The 15,833-nt window shown below is 31.3% G+C and overlaps 1 protein-coding gene across 1 annotated transcript; it reads right to left on the bottom strand.

The window, feature by feature from the left end:
* Positions 1-2,924: 2,924 nt before the first annotated feature.
* Positions 2,925-12,209, bottom strand: LOC111018573 (Nucleotide-sugar transporter family protein). The gene is made up of 16 exons (XM_022294719.2): positions 11,849-12,209; positions 11,085-11,334; positions 10,030-10,146; positions 8,509-8,565; positions 8,170-8,247; positions 7,991-8,035; positions 7,134-7,193; positions 6,401-6,523; positions 6,197-6,274; positions 5,787-5,856; positions 4,886-4,993; positions 4,592-4,725; positions 4,430-4,503; positions 4,117-4,162; positions 3,948-4,012; positions 2,925-3,348 (listed from the first exon to the last, which is right to left on the bottom strand). The coding sequence occupies exons 2-15, from the start codon at positions 11,250-11,252 to the stop codon at positions 3,965-3,967; spliced, it is 1,206 nt and encodes a 401-aa protein (XP_022150411.1). The 5' UTR covers positions 11,253-11,334; positions 11,849-12,209; the 3' UTR covers positions 2,925-3,348; positions 3,948-3,964.
* Positions 12,210-15,833: the final 3,624 nt, after the last annotated feature.

Genomic DNA, 15,833 nt, shown 5'->3' with positions numbered 1-15,833 from the left:
AGAGAATGATAGATGAGAGATGATGAGGATTTTGAGAGAGGAAAAAAAAATTTAAATCTTATTTTGATCTCGTAATTTTTTAAATTTTTTCTATTTTGGTCACTAAACTTTATAAAAAATATTCGTTTTAGTTCGTAAACTCTTGAAATGTCAATTTTGGTTTATGAACTTTAAAAAAAATAACTATTTTAGTCCTTGAAATTTTGAAATGTCTATTTTAGTCTCTAAGGGTTCTTTCGGTAACGGTCTTATTTCATCTTTTTTAATAAAGAAAAATATGTTTGCATTTAGTAACTATTTATTGTTCTTATATAGGGGTATACCGGTTGTTTACACTAAAACCGTTTCAACATCAGAAACTAGAGCAAACATATAATAATGGATTCGAAATTGTACCCAAGCATCGCCCGTTGGTTCTATTCTCGATTAATAACTCGAAAGTTTCTCTGCCTCCTTGCTAAGAGGGGTTAAAGACTCCAGAAATTAGAAATGCCAAAAAGTCGAACTCGCATCCTCTTGATTGGAGGTATATACCAATTACCGTTGAGCTATGCTCGCTTTGACAAAGTTTCCTAAAACTCTTGAGTTGTAATCTATTGGATTTACTAAACTTAGATTTAAGATGTTGAACTACGACTCCAAACACACAAGTATCATATATAAAATATTTACAAAAAGCCAAAAGATGGAGTGGAAAATAGACATCCAAACTATTTTCTTAAACAAAGGAAAAAAAAAACCCTAATTTAACAAGGAGCCAAAGTTTTGGTATCACTCCTTAAGAGAGAAGTCTCCCCAATTGTGAGATCAAAGAATTCCAATCAAACTAAATTATACCTATCCCATAAAGCTTTTGGAGCCTCCAAATGGTGATTCATTTACCCAAACTTGCTCCTAAAGTGAAGTTTAAAGACTTTTGCAAAACAATTAGGAAAAAAAATAACTTTTCGATCACTCAATTTTGTGTTTAATTTTCGCTCGGTACTTAATTAGGTTTCAAAATGTTACACTTTTACTTTTGAGTTTTCGACTCAATTTTCATTTGATCTCTAAGTTTTGAGTTTAGTTTCCATTTGTTTCAAAATGTAACACTTTTATTTCTTATTTCCGTTTCCATTATCAGATTCTTAGGTTTCAAAATATCCAGAATTTTCACGCTATTACATAATATTATTGTTAGGATGTTGATGGGCCTATTTAGTATTTATTTATATTATTTATATGTTTAGTGGTAAAAATATTTATTTCTATAAAATTTCAACAGTGATGTGGCAGAATAAATAACAATTAATAAAACTTAGTCAATTTTATTACAGAGGTTTTTTATTATTTTTTCTGCCACACCACTTATTAAAATATTATTAAAATAAATATTGTTGCCACGTAAGCATATAAATAATATAAATCAATATTAAATGAACATGTCTGAATGTTTTGTTACATTAGGGACCAAAAGCGAGCACTAATGAAAATTAAGGGACGGAAGTGTTAACATTTTGAAATCTAAATCTATGAACTAAATGGAAACTAAACTCAAAACTTAAGAGTAAACGTGCAACATTTTGAAACGGATAGACCAGATTAAAACTAAACTCAAAACTTAGGAATAAAAGTGTGACATATTGAGATCTATGACCAAATAAAAACTGAACTTAAAAATCTAAGGACCAAATTATATTTTTACCCATCCATTACTTACCACATATTTAACATGTAAGTGTAACTTTTTATCTCTATATGAGTTTTGTGAGGTTAGTTTTTGTATTTTATTTGCATGATTAGCCTTTTAAATGAATTGAAATTAGTTATATGACATTCAAGTATACTTAATTTAATACATTTTGTTAAAATAAGCAAAATAGAATGCAAAAAAAGAGTGTTTGAGAACAATTGAAAATTTAAAAAATTGTGAGAATGAAACAAGAACCTTAGCTACTTTATCTGTTCACTAGACCTCCAACCCCCTCTTATTTGATTGAAAATATCCAAATCTCCAATTTCTCTAACAAGAGTGATAGAAAGCTTTTAAACATGATTATTTTTAAGTTAAATTACAAGTTCAGTCTCTAAGATTGTCTAATAGATCCTTAAACTTTAGTATTGTTTATGGTAGTTTCCAATTTGACTCGTGAACAGGTATAGATTGGGTACAGTCAAGCTTGTGGAGTGAGCTTGACGTGGAAAGATCTGCAAAAGGAAGCAGACGCTCCAACAAAGCATTGTAAAGCAGTCAGATAAGGCATCGTCAAGCATCGAGATAGTTGATTCGACATGTGAGACCATCATCCTACTGTCTAAATCAACCAATAAATCAACCAATACCCTTTGTGGGATCTAGGCTAGCGCACAATTAGACACCGATCCAACTTCCAATTCATAAAAAGTGTCTAACAAGCCCCCGAATTTTCAATTTTGCGTCTAACCGATCTTGAAATGTTTAAGAGCCTATAAACTTTTAATTTCATAGTTAATAGATCGTTGAACTTTCAATTTTGTGTCTAACAGTTCCCTAAGCCTTTTACATTTTTTAAAATCACAAACTTGTAAGATACAAAATTCAATTTTGTATCTATTAGAACTCTAACATTTCAATTATGTATCTAATAAGTTTATAAATTAAAAAAAAATTAATATGTAACAAACTTATTAGACACAACAAGTGATCTATTAGAAACATAAATAAAATTATTAGTTTAAGGACTTATTAAACACTTTTAAAAGTTCAACCGTGTAAGTTTAAAGACTAAACCTGCATTTAACTCGGGGCTTAAAAAGATCAAAAAGAGAACCAAATCCCTGTTATTGACAAGATAAAATAATGATCTCAAGTTCATCAAAGTCAACATTCTAAGACATAAGTTCAAAAGTTTGTCCACCAACAAGGAATAAAAGCAGCTTTTGAAAGAATGAAGGGTAACACTACATTTTCAAGTAAATAACATTTCCATTCTGTATAAGAAAATTTTTTCCATCAGACATGACAATTGTAGCACTACATTTTCAATGGGAGAAGGATACATAAAAATATGAGATATTTTGAAGGAAATAGACAAGAATTATTAGTTATAACCAATCTGGAGTAAAGAATAATAATACATTTTACTAGAACCACAACTTGAAATGTAGGTAAGGGCTGTGTATAGACCTTGGTATGACAATACCCATTTTGTTATTATCTAAAATCATCTAATCTGCAGCAACAAAAATTCCATATTCCAAACCAACCTGAGGAATGCTCTATTGCAACCTTGGAGGACATCTCATCAAAAAGAATTTATTGATAATGTTCGAGACCCGCTGCCCATCTACCTATGGTCCAATGATTCAGGCAAAAGTTCCTACCAAATCCTGCAAGAGGTATGTCAAAGCCGAACTGAGGAGATAAACAGACATCGTGATACCAAATAACGAAAAAGTACGCATAAATTTCGTTTTATGTTATTGGAATTTGAAATGAAAGAATCTTGAATTTCCTACAAAATCCTGCAACAGGTATGTCAATAACAGAAAGTACGTGTAAATTTCGTTTTATGTTCTTGCCATTTGAAATGGAAGAATCTTGAAGCTCCAATGAAATAACATCATTTCATGTACACCCAAATTAAGTAGCATATTGAAACTCTTAATATTTGTATCCTTGAATTGAGAAATTGAGATTGTTCCTGCTTAGATATCGGTCAAGGCAGGCATTACTAAATGGGTTCTCGATATTGAAATAGAACGACGTCACTCAGGATATGTTCTTTAGGTTGTACTAATCAGGACCAAAATAGAGATTGATCATGAACACCAAAGTCGATAAATTTAGTTGGCTTTTGTGGCGAAGCATGTAAGGAGCAAAATTAAATATCTGGTAAAATTGGATCTCTTTTGTGGTAACTTTGAGGAGTTTGACCATCAAAAACAGTTTCTATAGAAAGAATGAGAAACATAAAGCATCAAAGTACCATGTCCAGAAAAATTTTTAGGTTGGAAGAAGTGGCTTTCTCTCATCAGCAACATGATGACTAGCCTGCAATCAAACAAAAAGCAAACATTCACGATTTGGTAATTGCTTTAAGGATTTTTCTTGGCATATCCTGAAAAAGAAACTCTGAAGACAAGCCAAATCCATACCTCTTCACTTGCTCCTGCTGCTATATTTATGAAGGAACCCTTTGACCTGAAGAGGCAAAACCAGAAAAATTAAATATCCAGAAAGGAAAAATTATCCATCAGTTTTTCCACCGGTAAAAAAGTCAGTCTCAATCCTTCTAAGCGATCATATGTGTTCGGCAGTTTTCAAAGAAAAGGAATTGGGGTCAACCATAAGGCTGAAGTTTCAAATCAACAATTGAAAATGCAACCAATTAGCCTATTATAACATAAATGAACCCCATGAAAACCAACCACAGCAAATCAATGTCTCACACCATGAATAAGTTCCTACCGCTGGTTATCCACATCGACCATTTCTGTGATCCCGTTCTGCTCATCTTTGACTTTTGAGAGGGGTGAGAAGAACTGAAACACAGTATCAAGAATAGTGGGTTGGCAATCATGTTTTGATAATATATTTAGCCTGTCAATGCCATCCCCTCGTTAAAGTTACCTGGTGCATAGAGATGAACACTATGGATATTCCCAACACAAAGTTCATAGTCAAAGTATGACCGAACAATGCAGCAGAGGCTATGCCTGTAAAGATAGTAGCAACTGTTGAGGAGTACTTCTTCAGAATTGTATCTGCAAACAACAAAGCAAAACTCTAATCAGATGCAAAACTCTAATCAGACGTATGATATTATCCATGGACAAAAAGTGTTCAGCAACTTGTGATATTAAAGCAGTTTTCTACAGAAGAAATCTAAAAAACAATTGAGAAACCAATAAAAGCTTAGTTTACCTGCATATTTGAAGAAGAAAGAGGATAGAATTCCTTGAGCTGCATTATTAGCTATTAACAGCATTGTGGCTTTTGAATGACCTTGTAGGATATCAAAGCTGCTAGGACCTAAAACAGCCAAAAAGTAGCTAATCAGAGATCTACAATGTCGCTGACTGGTCGCTGACTGGAGTTACATTCACAGTGCAGGAAACAAAATCAAAGACATTTTGGAAAGGCCGGAAATTAGGTAAAGCTGGCAGCCTGGCAGGCATTTGATAAAAGAATGAATTCCAATCAGGTTCAGGCCAAACAATTAATTCATTTAAAAATATTTAGTCTGGGGAGAATTCAGTGACCAGTTAGAGAACTAAGAGTAAAGAATACAAAAGGGCCAACGCACTAGGTCTAGTTCTAACAAAATTGTAGAGCTTACAAAAAAAAATCATAAACATGGAAGCATCAAAAAATAAATATTTTTTAATATAATTTATGAAAATCTGTTGTCAATCCTTAAAAGCCATGTCATTCTACCTCATACAAAAGATCTTTAAAACTCAAGGAGACAGTTGTACAACCTACAGAAAAAATCCTATTCAAGTAAGGTTATACACTACACAAAAGATATATCAACTTGAGAAAATCCAGCAACTGTAAAATGTGTCTAACAAAAGAAATTGCCACATATGATGTATAATCAATATTTAAATTGAAATACTTGTTGATAAAACACAGATCAAAAAATGAGAACGTTAAAACAAAGACTCAAGGCGAACTTACATCTACTAAGCCATGATCAATAGTTTACACATCCCAATATCAAAAAGATAAAAGATAGAGATACATCTTCTGGAGAAATCATACAAAGTCTTCTATCTATTTATTTTGGGGGGATAGTATATATTAGAGATTTATATCTTACCTTTTATAATAACTGTTCCTAATATTCCCAAGAAGTTGAATATTGCACCATAGCCATACAAAAACAAGTTCTGCAATTCAACAGAAAATCCACCATTCAGAATACAGGTCCAATTATTGAATCCACGTGAAAATAGATATAATGAACATTAAGCGAACAATTCAGATATTTTTATAATGCTATTACTTGAATGTCAAAAAAGAGAAGCTGTGAGATAAATGAATAGTTTCACAATATCCCAACATCCATTATCCCAAATTCTAAACATACACAAATGATTATTAACAAAAGATATTCCTGACTACAAATATGATGGGCATCCATTCTTAAATCTTCATAAACAAAAAAACGCATTTATTTAAACTGTCATCTTATTCTCTAGATTGAATTTAACACAACAATCACATCACCTGGAGATAAATGCTAGTATCATATTGGCTCTTCAGAGCATATTCGTTATAAACAGAAGCTAAAGATGGAACAGTTACCTGTAAAAAAGATTCAAGTTACACCTCACTCGAAATATTTAGAAACCAAAGGGAGAAAAACTAGTTTGGATTTGACTAATTGTAACACTGTACCACCATTCTAGCCAATAAACAAGATCCACTTACAAAAATCAGCGTGTAGATATATGCGCCCATGGTAACTGAAGGACCCAAAGGGGTGGTACCTTCAGGTAAATACCGCAACTGATTTACACTTATCCCAATTAGCAACAAAGCAAGCGCTTCCCACTGGGGCAAATGACAAATAAATATCAGTTTCAGTGTTTCCTGGTTGCGAGGATGCATACAGATTACGATTCTCAATAAATTATTTTCTAATTATATTCTTGTTATTATTAACACTAGTGGGAGGAAGTTTTTGTTACCCAATTGGTTTTGGTTGGGTTGAGGTCTTTGTCACCTTTCTTTTGTAAGTTTTTTTTTGGCCCCCTTTTAGTGGAAGTGTAATTCCCAAGAGAAAGGTGTCAACTTACGAGAGAAGAAAAGGTGCTTCCCAAAATAGCCATCATTGTGGATTTATAGAAAATTTTGAAGGAAAGCAAAATATGAGAATTTTCCCAAAAGGTTTTTGTTTTTATCTTTTAATTATTGGTTTATCATTTCTTTAAATGATAATAATAATAAAACCATGCGTAGAAAAATAAAACAAAGATGAGGGAATAAATAGCAAAAGCTAAATACTTTCATAAAATTATATGTATAAATACATGCACGAATTATTGTGTCATATCAGAAGTAATTCATACACTTCTGATACCTTTTCTCACCCTCTGATGTAATAGCTCACAGTTACATTACACCCTTAAGTAGGCAAAGATGGCAGAAGAAATAAACTAACCTGAATTATTGAAAATCTACGTCTCATAATCATCTTTAGCAAGACAGCAATCACCAAAACCTGCACATACCGAATCAATCAAAATATTATTCTTGGAAAATCATATGAGATGTATATGTTTTAAGGTTAAAGACAAGCACAATTAGAGAATCCTCATCAGTCATCAGCTCATCACACTATATGCTAAGAGACTATCATTTTCCTATCTTCTGCTAACGAGTTTTTTCCTTAGCGCTCTCAGTCTCAGTCTCACTGTTGTATAAACTCCAGCAAACAGTTTTTGTATCTAAACCTAGACCAAATTCAGAAGAGTGCATGAACAACTTGGCCCTTCAAGAGTACTAGCCTACTGCTAGCACAGGGAGTGCTTACAACACAGTTACAATTTTTACCATAATATATCAAATTGTACCTTTATAAAAGCAGAGTAGAATATGAAATGTAAGGGTGATATATCTAAATTCCCCTGATATATGTTATAGAAGATTACCAGCAAACACAAACCAACAATGATGCAAGCAGATGTTCCTTTTTTCTTTTTTGAATAAAACTAAAAGACGAAGCTTTCATTGAGAACTATGAAAGAAAATACAAGGGAAAACAAAAACCACCCACAAAAGGAGTCCACCCTATCAAGCAGATGTAATAGTCAAAGCATTGACAAAACACTAATTCCACAAGAATTCATTTTTCATGCATTGTTATACATACATACAATATATACATACACGTATATATACCTAAAATTTCTGAAATTAGCACATCAGGAGAGAGTCGCCTATCTTATGAGCTAAGCAAGACATGTCATAGCACTATTCTACCACAACACATACAATAATTACTGATTCACAAAATACCTTTAAATTGCTCAGCATCTTCACAGTTGCAGGGTTGAAATATAGCTGTACAGAGAGTAACGTGGTTAGTTTTATATATCTTCAATTATTCACAGATGAACAACATAATCTGACAATGAAAAATATTTCCAAGATGTCTCCAGTTGAAAATATATATATAACAAATATGAACAGTATACCTGCATGATAAACTTTAGGTAATTATTGATTGCATACAGAAGTGCTGGCACAGCAAGAAGCACATTGTTGCGTGCTGCCTGCAAAAGAAAAAAAAAAGAAATTATCATAAAAGATGCATTGCATGGTAGTAAACCTAACTGGCGAAGTATAGTTCAGCATCAGAATGCTATCTGATTTTGGGTAGAATGATTCCTTCAAGCTCCACACCCACTTAATAATGACAAAATCTATCTTGTGTCACGTAAGTCTAAAATGTTTCTTTGTAAAAGTCAGGCATGGAGATTACATTCAAAAGTAATTGGTAAATAATTAGATAATATTCATGTGAGGACAGTAACCTGCATAAATGTTGATATTGAGAGAAGAGGCTTTTCCCCAACTTTCTGATGTCTAGCCTGCACAGTTCATAGTAAGAATTAATATTAAGCCAGACCAATAGGCCACGGGGTCGTTTGGAAGCAATCAATCAAGTAATTCAATTGAATTCTTTTAACATGAATCTAGATAAAGAGCTCTACGCATCCACAAGTTCCAAAGTTACACTGAAATTAACTCATATGAAAAGTATAATTATTAAAAAAAACAAATAGTGGTGCTTTATCATTAAAAATCAGATCAATTAACTGTTCTCACTTTCATGCTAAATTAAGAAAAAGCTGTGTGCATATCAGAAATTTCTTCATAGAATCATAAGAGCAGTTCCAAAACTTGATGGAACTAGATCTGTTTATTAAATTAAAGTAATCATTTTCCAGAAGAACACAAGTGATTTTAAAATGAATTCAATTTTTTAACTTTACATGATTCAAGAACCTACTTTGGAGAATATGTGGCATCGATCACCTATTACAAAAGAATTACAAATATAAATTCTCCCCCTTACCCACTTCCTCAGACACAAACTCCCACACAAGCACAAAAGTTCACAAGTTACTTCTATGGTTCTCATCACCCACTATATCTATATGTACATGTATAATGAAAAAGACAACTTTCATTGAGAACAAATGAAAGAATACAAGAGGAAAATACAAAAAAAGGAAAGCCCAAGCCAAAAGGAGCTGTTCATCATCCACCATAAATATTTTTAATGAGAAACTGGACTTTTCATTGAGAAGAATGAAAAAAACAACTGGACAAGGACATAAAAAAAAAACTAGCCCAACATATGAGGCTCACCTAAAGAAAGGGGCTCCAATCCATAAGGATGACACCTAATTATAAAATAACTCTAGAGTCAACCCCACAAGGAAGTACAAGACCTAACACTCTCCCCGATATATTCCTTGGATCTCTCCACTCCCCTAAAAGATTCCATTTTTCTCCATCTAAACCACCCACATAATAGCAAAGAAGCAAGTCTGCCACAAAAATCTTCCTTTATCGAAAAAAATGAGGGAACAACAGCACCTCTTCTATCGAGCTCGAAAATCCCAATTACGAACCCAAAGCCCCCCAAAAGAGCTCAAAAAATAACCCCATATATCCTGGACGAACTGACAGCCACAAAATGTGGTATGGATATTCTGAGGCCCTTTTGCAAAGCACACACCAATGCAGCCCCAAATAAAAAGAAGAACGTCTTTTAATACTTTCCAAGGTGTTGAATTTCCCATTTGTGTTACAAAGTTAAATTGTTCGTTTGTGTCACAAAGTTTCTCATCATCCACCATATTAGAAGAATTAAATTGTTCATTTGTGTCACAAGCTAACCAAATTAATGAGCGTGTAAACTAACTTGATCTGGTTTGAGATATCCATTCAAATTAAGTATTACAAACTTGAATATGCTTAAGTGTTCAGTTCTATATATTCAAAGGAAAATTATCAGTTTCCTGATCTGACAAGATAATAAGTACCTGGAGTATCAGCATAACAATAGCAAAGAGAACCTTTGCAATCTCAGTCAAAAAGTTAACACTAATTGGGCTGAACATGAATTTCCCATCCACCTTGGACATATAAACCAAAATAGGCTGGCAAAGGAAAAGAACCAATGTTAGACATTTAAAACCAGGTTACATCACTTGACAACTTGACCCTTTTAGACAAATATCAACCAATATCCAGATAGCGTCAAACAAGAAAAGGAAGGTTCATGTGTGGAAAAAAACACCTTCTTGTCTGTTTTTATGTGCAATAACAGTGAACTGTTTTTCAAAATTATGCAATTTTCTTTCTATCTCAAATTTTAAAATATATATATATCAAAATTAAAATTAAAATTGTGCAATTTTCCATGGAGTAAAAAATATCCCAGGCTTGAAAACTAGAAATAAAATATATTACTCTACTTTTTTTTCCTAAGGTATGCTTACTCACAGTGAGATAAGTACCATGTACCATAAAAGTATAGAGGCAATGGTCAGTTATTCTATAGCAGTTATATACCATAGTGGATATTTGCTAACAATTTATTAGGTTGAACGTGTTAATAACAAAATAGACATATCATTTGAGCAAGTTGATGAGAGTAGCAACGATAAAAGATGAAATAGATCAATAGTGGACAGTAGTAATAACATCAATCAGACCAACAGAAGGTCAAGCTCGTACAAGGAGACAGAGAACAAAGGCTGTTGAGGTCTCTTGATGGTTAAATTGAGCTTAAGGAATAATAGTAATTAATATGCTTTGCAGTGTTGGATATATTGGCAATAGGGAGGGATGATATTCAAGAGTAAGCACAGCAGCGGAGTTACATTCAGTCCATTACATAATGGATGGCACAACAACATTTTATTGCTCGAACCATTTCAAAAAAGAAAAAGAAGAAGAAAAAGAAAGAAAGATAGCAGAATAATCATGGCAGCACAATATTTTGCATGAATACATTTTACTGAGAACTCAATTAAGAAAAACGCAAACCACATCGAAAACTATGTCTAGTGGGAGGTTCAGAGATGACAATTACCTGCAAACCAACCAAGATACAATCACCTACAACCAAGAGGGTGTTTAGGGCTCTTTGCTTAGATGATACTCTGATCTTATGCCGATCATATGCCCTTGATATACTTTTTGTAGTGGGGGAAACTAACTTGGAGTGACACACACTGCATTCCATCATCCCGTTCTTCATCAGCCTGCCGCACTACTGCTTGCTCAGATTGACTCTTAATCAAAAGAGCACGGCCAACGAAGCGTAATAAAATGGAAGAGACCTAATCAAATATCACCAACTAATCAAAAATTAATAACAACTAACAAGAAATTTAGAATGCCTACAAACCATTTATGAAAGAGAAAGTCAGATCTCTTATTTTAGAATCAAATACATACATTGCAATGCATATTGAGATAAGAACAACATAAACAGCATAAATTCCAATCACCACCTTCAAAGTGGATGTTAAAACCCATAATCCTGCCCAATCAGTTAAAACAACAAAAACAAAAAAAAGCCCCAAGCAGTAGATCCATCAAACACGAAACAAAATTCAGACAGATCTTGTCGAAAGACCCCATCATTAAACGGTTTCAAAAACGACAAAGGGGAATTTCGAAAGACCGACAGAGATCCTCATCAAACCAATGCAACAAGATCATAATACCCAGAATAGATTCGAGTAGCTGGATCTCAATAGCTCAGAGTGAAAACCCAAATTCAGCTCCACTCAGCGCAGTAATTCAAGCATAAAAAAAAGTGTCTGAATCCACCCACATCACAAAACCCACCTGATCTAGATGCCTCCCGAGCCGAGCATTCAATAAAGCATTAGCTCGACGAGAAATTCGGCGACGGCAAAACTTGTTGCCCAGATCCAATGCCGCAGCGACTGCAAACGAACTCAAAATCCGCACAAAAACACTCTTTCTCTGAAACCCAGATGGATAGAGATTCAGAATCGTCTCCCCTTTTAACCCCTCCGGAAAATTCGCTCTCTCTTCCGATAATCTTTTGAGGAATTTGAATTCCCAAACATATGCGAGGAATATGCAATTTCACAGAGGGAGAGATCGCGCGAAACGTTTATTCATTATTGTTAAATCTCTCTCTCTCTCTCTCTCTCTAACTTTTTTTTTTTTTTTACCAAATTTTTAGTTCCTTGAATTTACACAACGCGGCTACCGTCGTTCTCTTTACGAAAACGGTGACGCAGCGACGGTGACAGACCAATCCGTGGCCGGCTCTTTTTCGAGATCTAATATTTTTCATTTCATTATTGAAAAAATTAATTTTCGACTTAAATTTAATTAATGGGTTAAATGATCAATTTGGTGTATAGGTGGGTGGGAATTCCAACTCACCACCTTTTGGTAAAACCACATTTTAGTTAAAGGTACGTGCTTTAATCAATTGAGACGTGTTAACGTTGGTAAACTTTTTGTTGATGATTTGAGAATGAGAAATTCAACGAAAAACATAATTGTATTCTCTTTTGTTTTGATACATGTGTTTGGTAATAGATTTGAAAATTAAATCTCAATTTAAAAAATTGTTCGACTATATTTAGCAAGTAAATAAATATTTAGTTTAATATAAAATAATATTAATTAATTTAATAATATTTTATTATAAATTTGTATAATTGCAGTATTATATTTATATTTTACATGTTTTTATTTTAAAAAAATTAATGAGTTTATAATCTTAAATAATATATTTATCAATTTTAATGTAATTTGATGTTTTTATAGTTTTAAATTCAAAATTTTAAAATACCCAAAACATATAAGTATTGTTTTTTTTTTTAGAATTTTTCACTTTTGATATAGAATTCGAAAAGAAAATAAATAAATAAATATGCCAATGGACCAAAGCTGCCAAACATAATCTATTTTATTTTGTGAATCTCCAAACAATAAACAGAATCTAGATGGCCAACCAAACAACGATAAATCATATGGATTTAAAAGCTTCAATTTGTTCTTATGACTTCGTTTAATTTCAATTTAGTCTCTATAGTTTATTCCAACTTTACAAATTTTCTCTATGGTAAATAGAAAATGAGTTGATTTTTCTATTACCTATGACTATATAAAGATTAGGCTGAGGAAAGAAAAAATAAAAGAAAATGAATGTTTTTCAAGTGTGTGTGAAATTTAATTAAATTATAAGAACCAAAAATTTTAAATCAAATTAAAACTAAACCTAAATTACAAAAAAAGTATAGAAACCAAATTGAAATTAAACTCAAATTATTATTAAATTGGTAATTTAACCTCATTAATATTTTTAAGTACAGAAATATCTTTTTGTAATTATTTAGTAATTTTGTACAATTACCTGTTTTTTCAAAAAGGTCATATTATTTTGTTCTTTTTCCAAGTGGATATAACATTAGCTACTTTACATTAATTCAATATATACTTGTCTTTTTCTTCTACATTCATATTGTTTTTTTTTTCTTTGTAAAGATACGAATGAATGGTGGAATTTGATCAGAAATTTTATGGTTCATTTGTTTGCTGGAGAAAAAGAAACAGAATTATATTCTATGTTTTCAATGTTTTAAAATATGTATTAGGAGGTAGATTTGAAATTTGGATTTTAATTTAAAAAACTGTTATTTATTAATATATTTCTAAACTCGTGTTAGTTTTCTAGTACAATCTAATTGATTAATTTATTAACATATATATATTTTGAATAATTGTTATTATAATATTATATAATTCAGAATATATTGTTTTGCATTTTAAATATTTAGTTTTGTTTCCGTACTCATTTTAAATATTTAGTTGAATCTAAAATACTATTAATTAATTTATTATAAATTTTGTATAGTTAATTTTTAATATATCATATTTTAAGTTTAACAAAAATTAAATGATTTATCAAAATTTTATCTTTTTTAATATTCTTTGGGTTTGAAATTGAAAGTTAAAAATTAAAAATGTTATTTTTATAATTTCAACTATTTTAATTGGAATACAAAATAGTTATAAAAAACAAATATGTCGACCCTAATCAAATGAATGTGAAAAAAAAAATTCTAAATTGCATACTAAACGATCTCTCCTTTCTTTAATTTGTTTGTTAAAATATAGTATTGATTGTTAAAATTTACCACGTTTTTAAATGTGTCCGTAAAATTTAAAAAGTTATACTTTATTTATTCAAGTTTTAACACATTCTAGATTTAATAATTCTTACAACTAAAATTTGTAGTTAAAAAATAATATAACTTGTAATCTTATCGTCAACCTGAACATAGCTCGTAGACACTTATTTCTTATCAAAAGATCTTGAATTTTAATTCTCGCCCTGTGTACTCCAAAAAAAACACATTTTGTTTACTCTTGAATATGCTTTAGCTTTTTATTTTCTTATTTTTTATTTTCTTATCTTATATATGAGTGGGGTATGATATGTCTATAATGTCACGTTTGTTCATAAAAATTGTAAATGAATGTTGATTGATAATAAAATACCTGCAAGGTAGCTTTTTATTAATTTCTTACTTAAAGTTTGCACTCTTTTACCTTTTAGTACAATAAATGGAGTGGAAATTCGAATTCACACAAATTTATGACTTCTCGTTGTTATTTGAGAGATTAAAATATATATTTTTAAGCTACGTAGGCTAAAACTATTTTTTAACTTAAATTATTTGTTTAATAATTTTAAGAATACTTCTAAAGTATTGGACAAATACCAAGGAAAAAAAATTATTAAAACTTCTTGAATTTTAAAACTTGTCTATAAAAACATAAAATCAAGAAAAAAAAAACAAATTAGGATCAAACGAAGCTAAATTTTGGAGCAAATTGAAAACAGAAACAAGAAAGTTGTTTCCAAAATTTCTATACAATTTTGATAATATTTCTAGAAAAAATGAGAAATAAATATAAATAGTTGTTAAATACTTAAATTTTTTGGGAACGAGAACGTTACAAACCGGTCCTAAATTGCTCTAATGAGTTTTGTTGGTACGATTACCTTTTGTCTAGTTTTATTATGCAATTCGAATTAGGTTTATTATTATAGATTCATTGAAATTGAATATCCCTTCAATAAATTTGTTTTTTTAGATTATGGGATCAAAAACAACATTTTTTTTATTTGTTTTCACATTTTAAATTTAAAATTTTAAAATGTGTAATTATATTTATCATTGCTGTTGAAATAGGGTGAGTTACTATAAAGAGACCTTATATTCACGTACGTACCCAATAAATGAAGGAGAATTCTTCAAGCTTTCTTTGACAGTGGTCGACCGACATAAAGCTCGTTAAGCTTAGCTGGACAAGTTTCAAAAATATTATTGTAAAATAATGGTTTGAGTTTTAGAATATTTAAAAAAAATAATTTTAATTTTAGCAATATTTAAAAGGAGAAATCCCACCATTTAAATCCCTCTAAATAAAAATTATTTATTTATTTATTTATAGGTGTGAGGCTGTGAGAGGGGGTGGGTGACGGTCGGGTGATTTGATGAGATCTCCAACTCAGCCATTTTGAATTTTCAGGTCGGCTGTTTCTGTCCCAACCAATGGCTGCCATTCCAAACAAACCCTTGTTACTTTTTCAATTATTTCATTCTCATTAATTTAATTTCCACATTTTCTTTTCTTTTTCCAAATTTAACTTCTCATTTATTTCCCTACCAAGTATGACGTTTGAATTAAGGGATGTTGTTACATTTCATCTTTCCATGCATCTCCTTGTTCGGTTTGTTAATAGATTGACCTATGCCAATTTGAACACAGCTCTAGT

The sequence above is a fragment of the Momordica charantia genome (genome assembly GCF_013281855.1).
Source record: "Momordica charantia cultivar OHB3-1 chromosome 7 unlocalized genomic scaffold, Mcharantia_2.0 BLBB01000007.1, whole genome shotgun sequence".
Taxonomy (NCBI): Eukaryota; Viridiplantae; Streptophyta; class Magnoliopsida; order Cucurbitales; family Cucurbitaceae; genus Momordica; species Momordica charantia.
The sequence above is the reverse complement of the archived record's forward strand: the minus strand, read 5'-3'. Positions and strand labels throughout refer to the sequence as shown.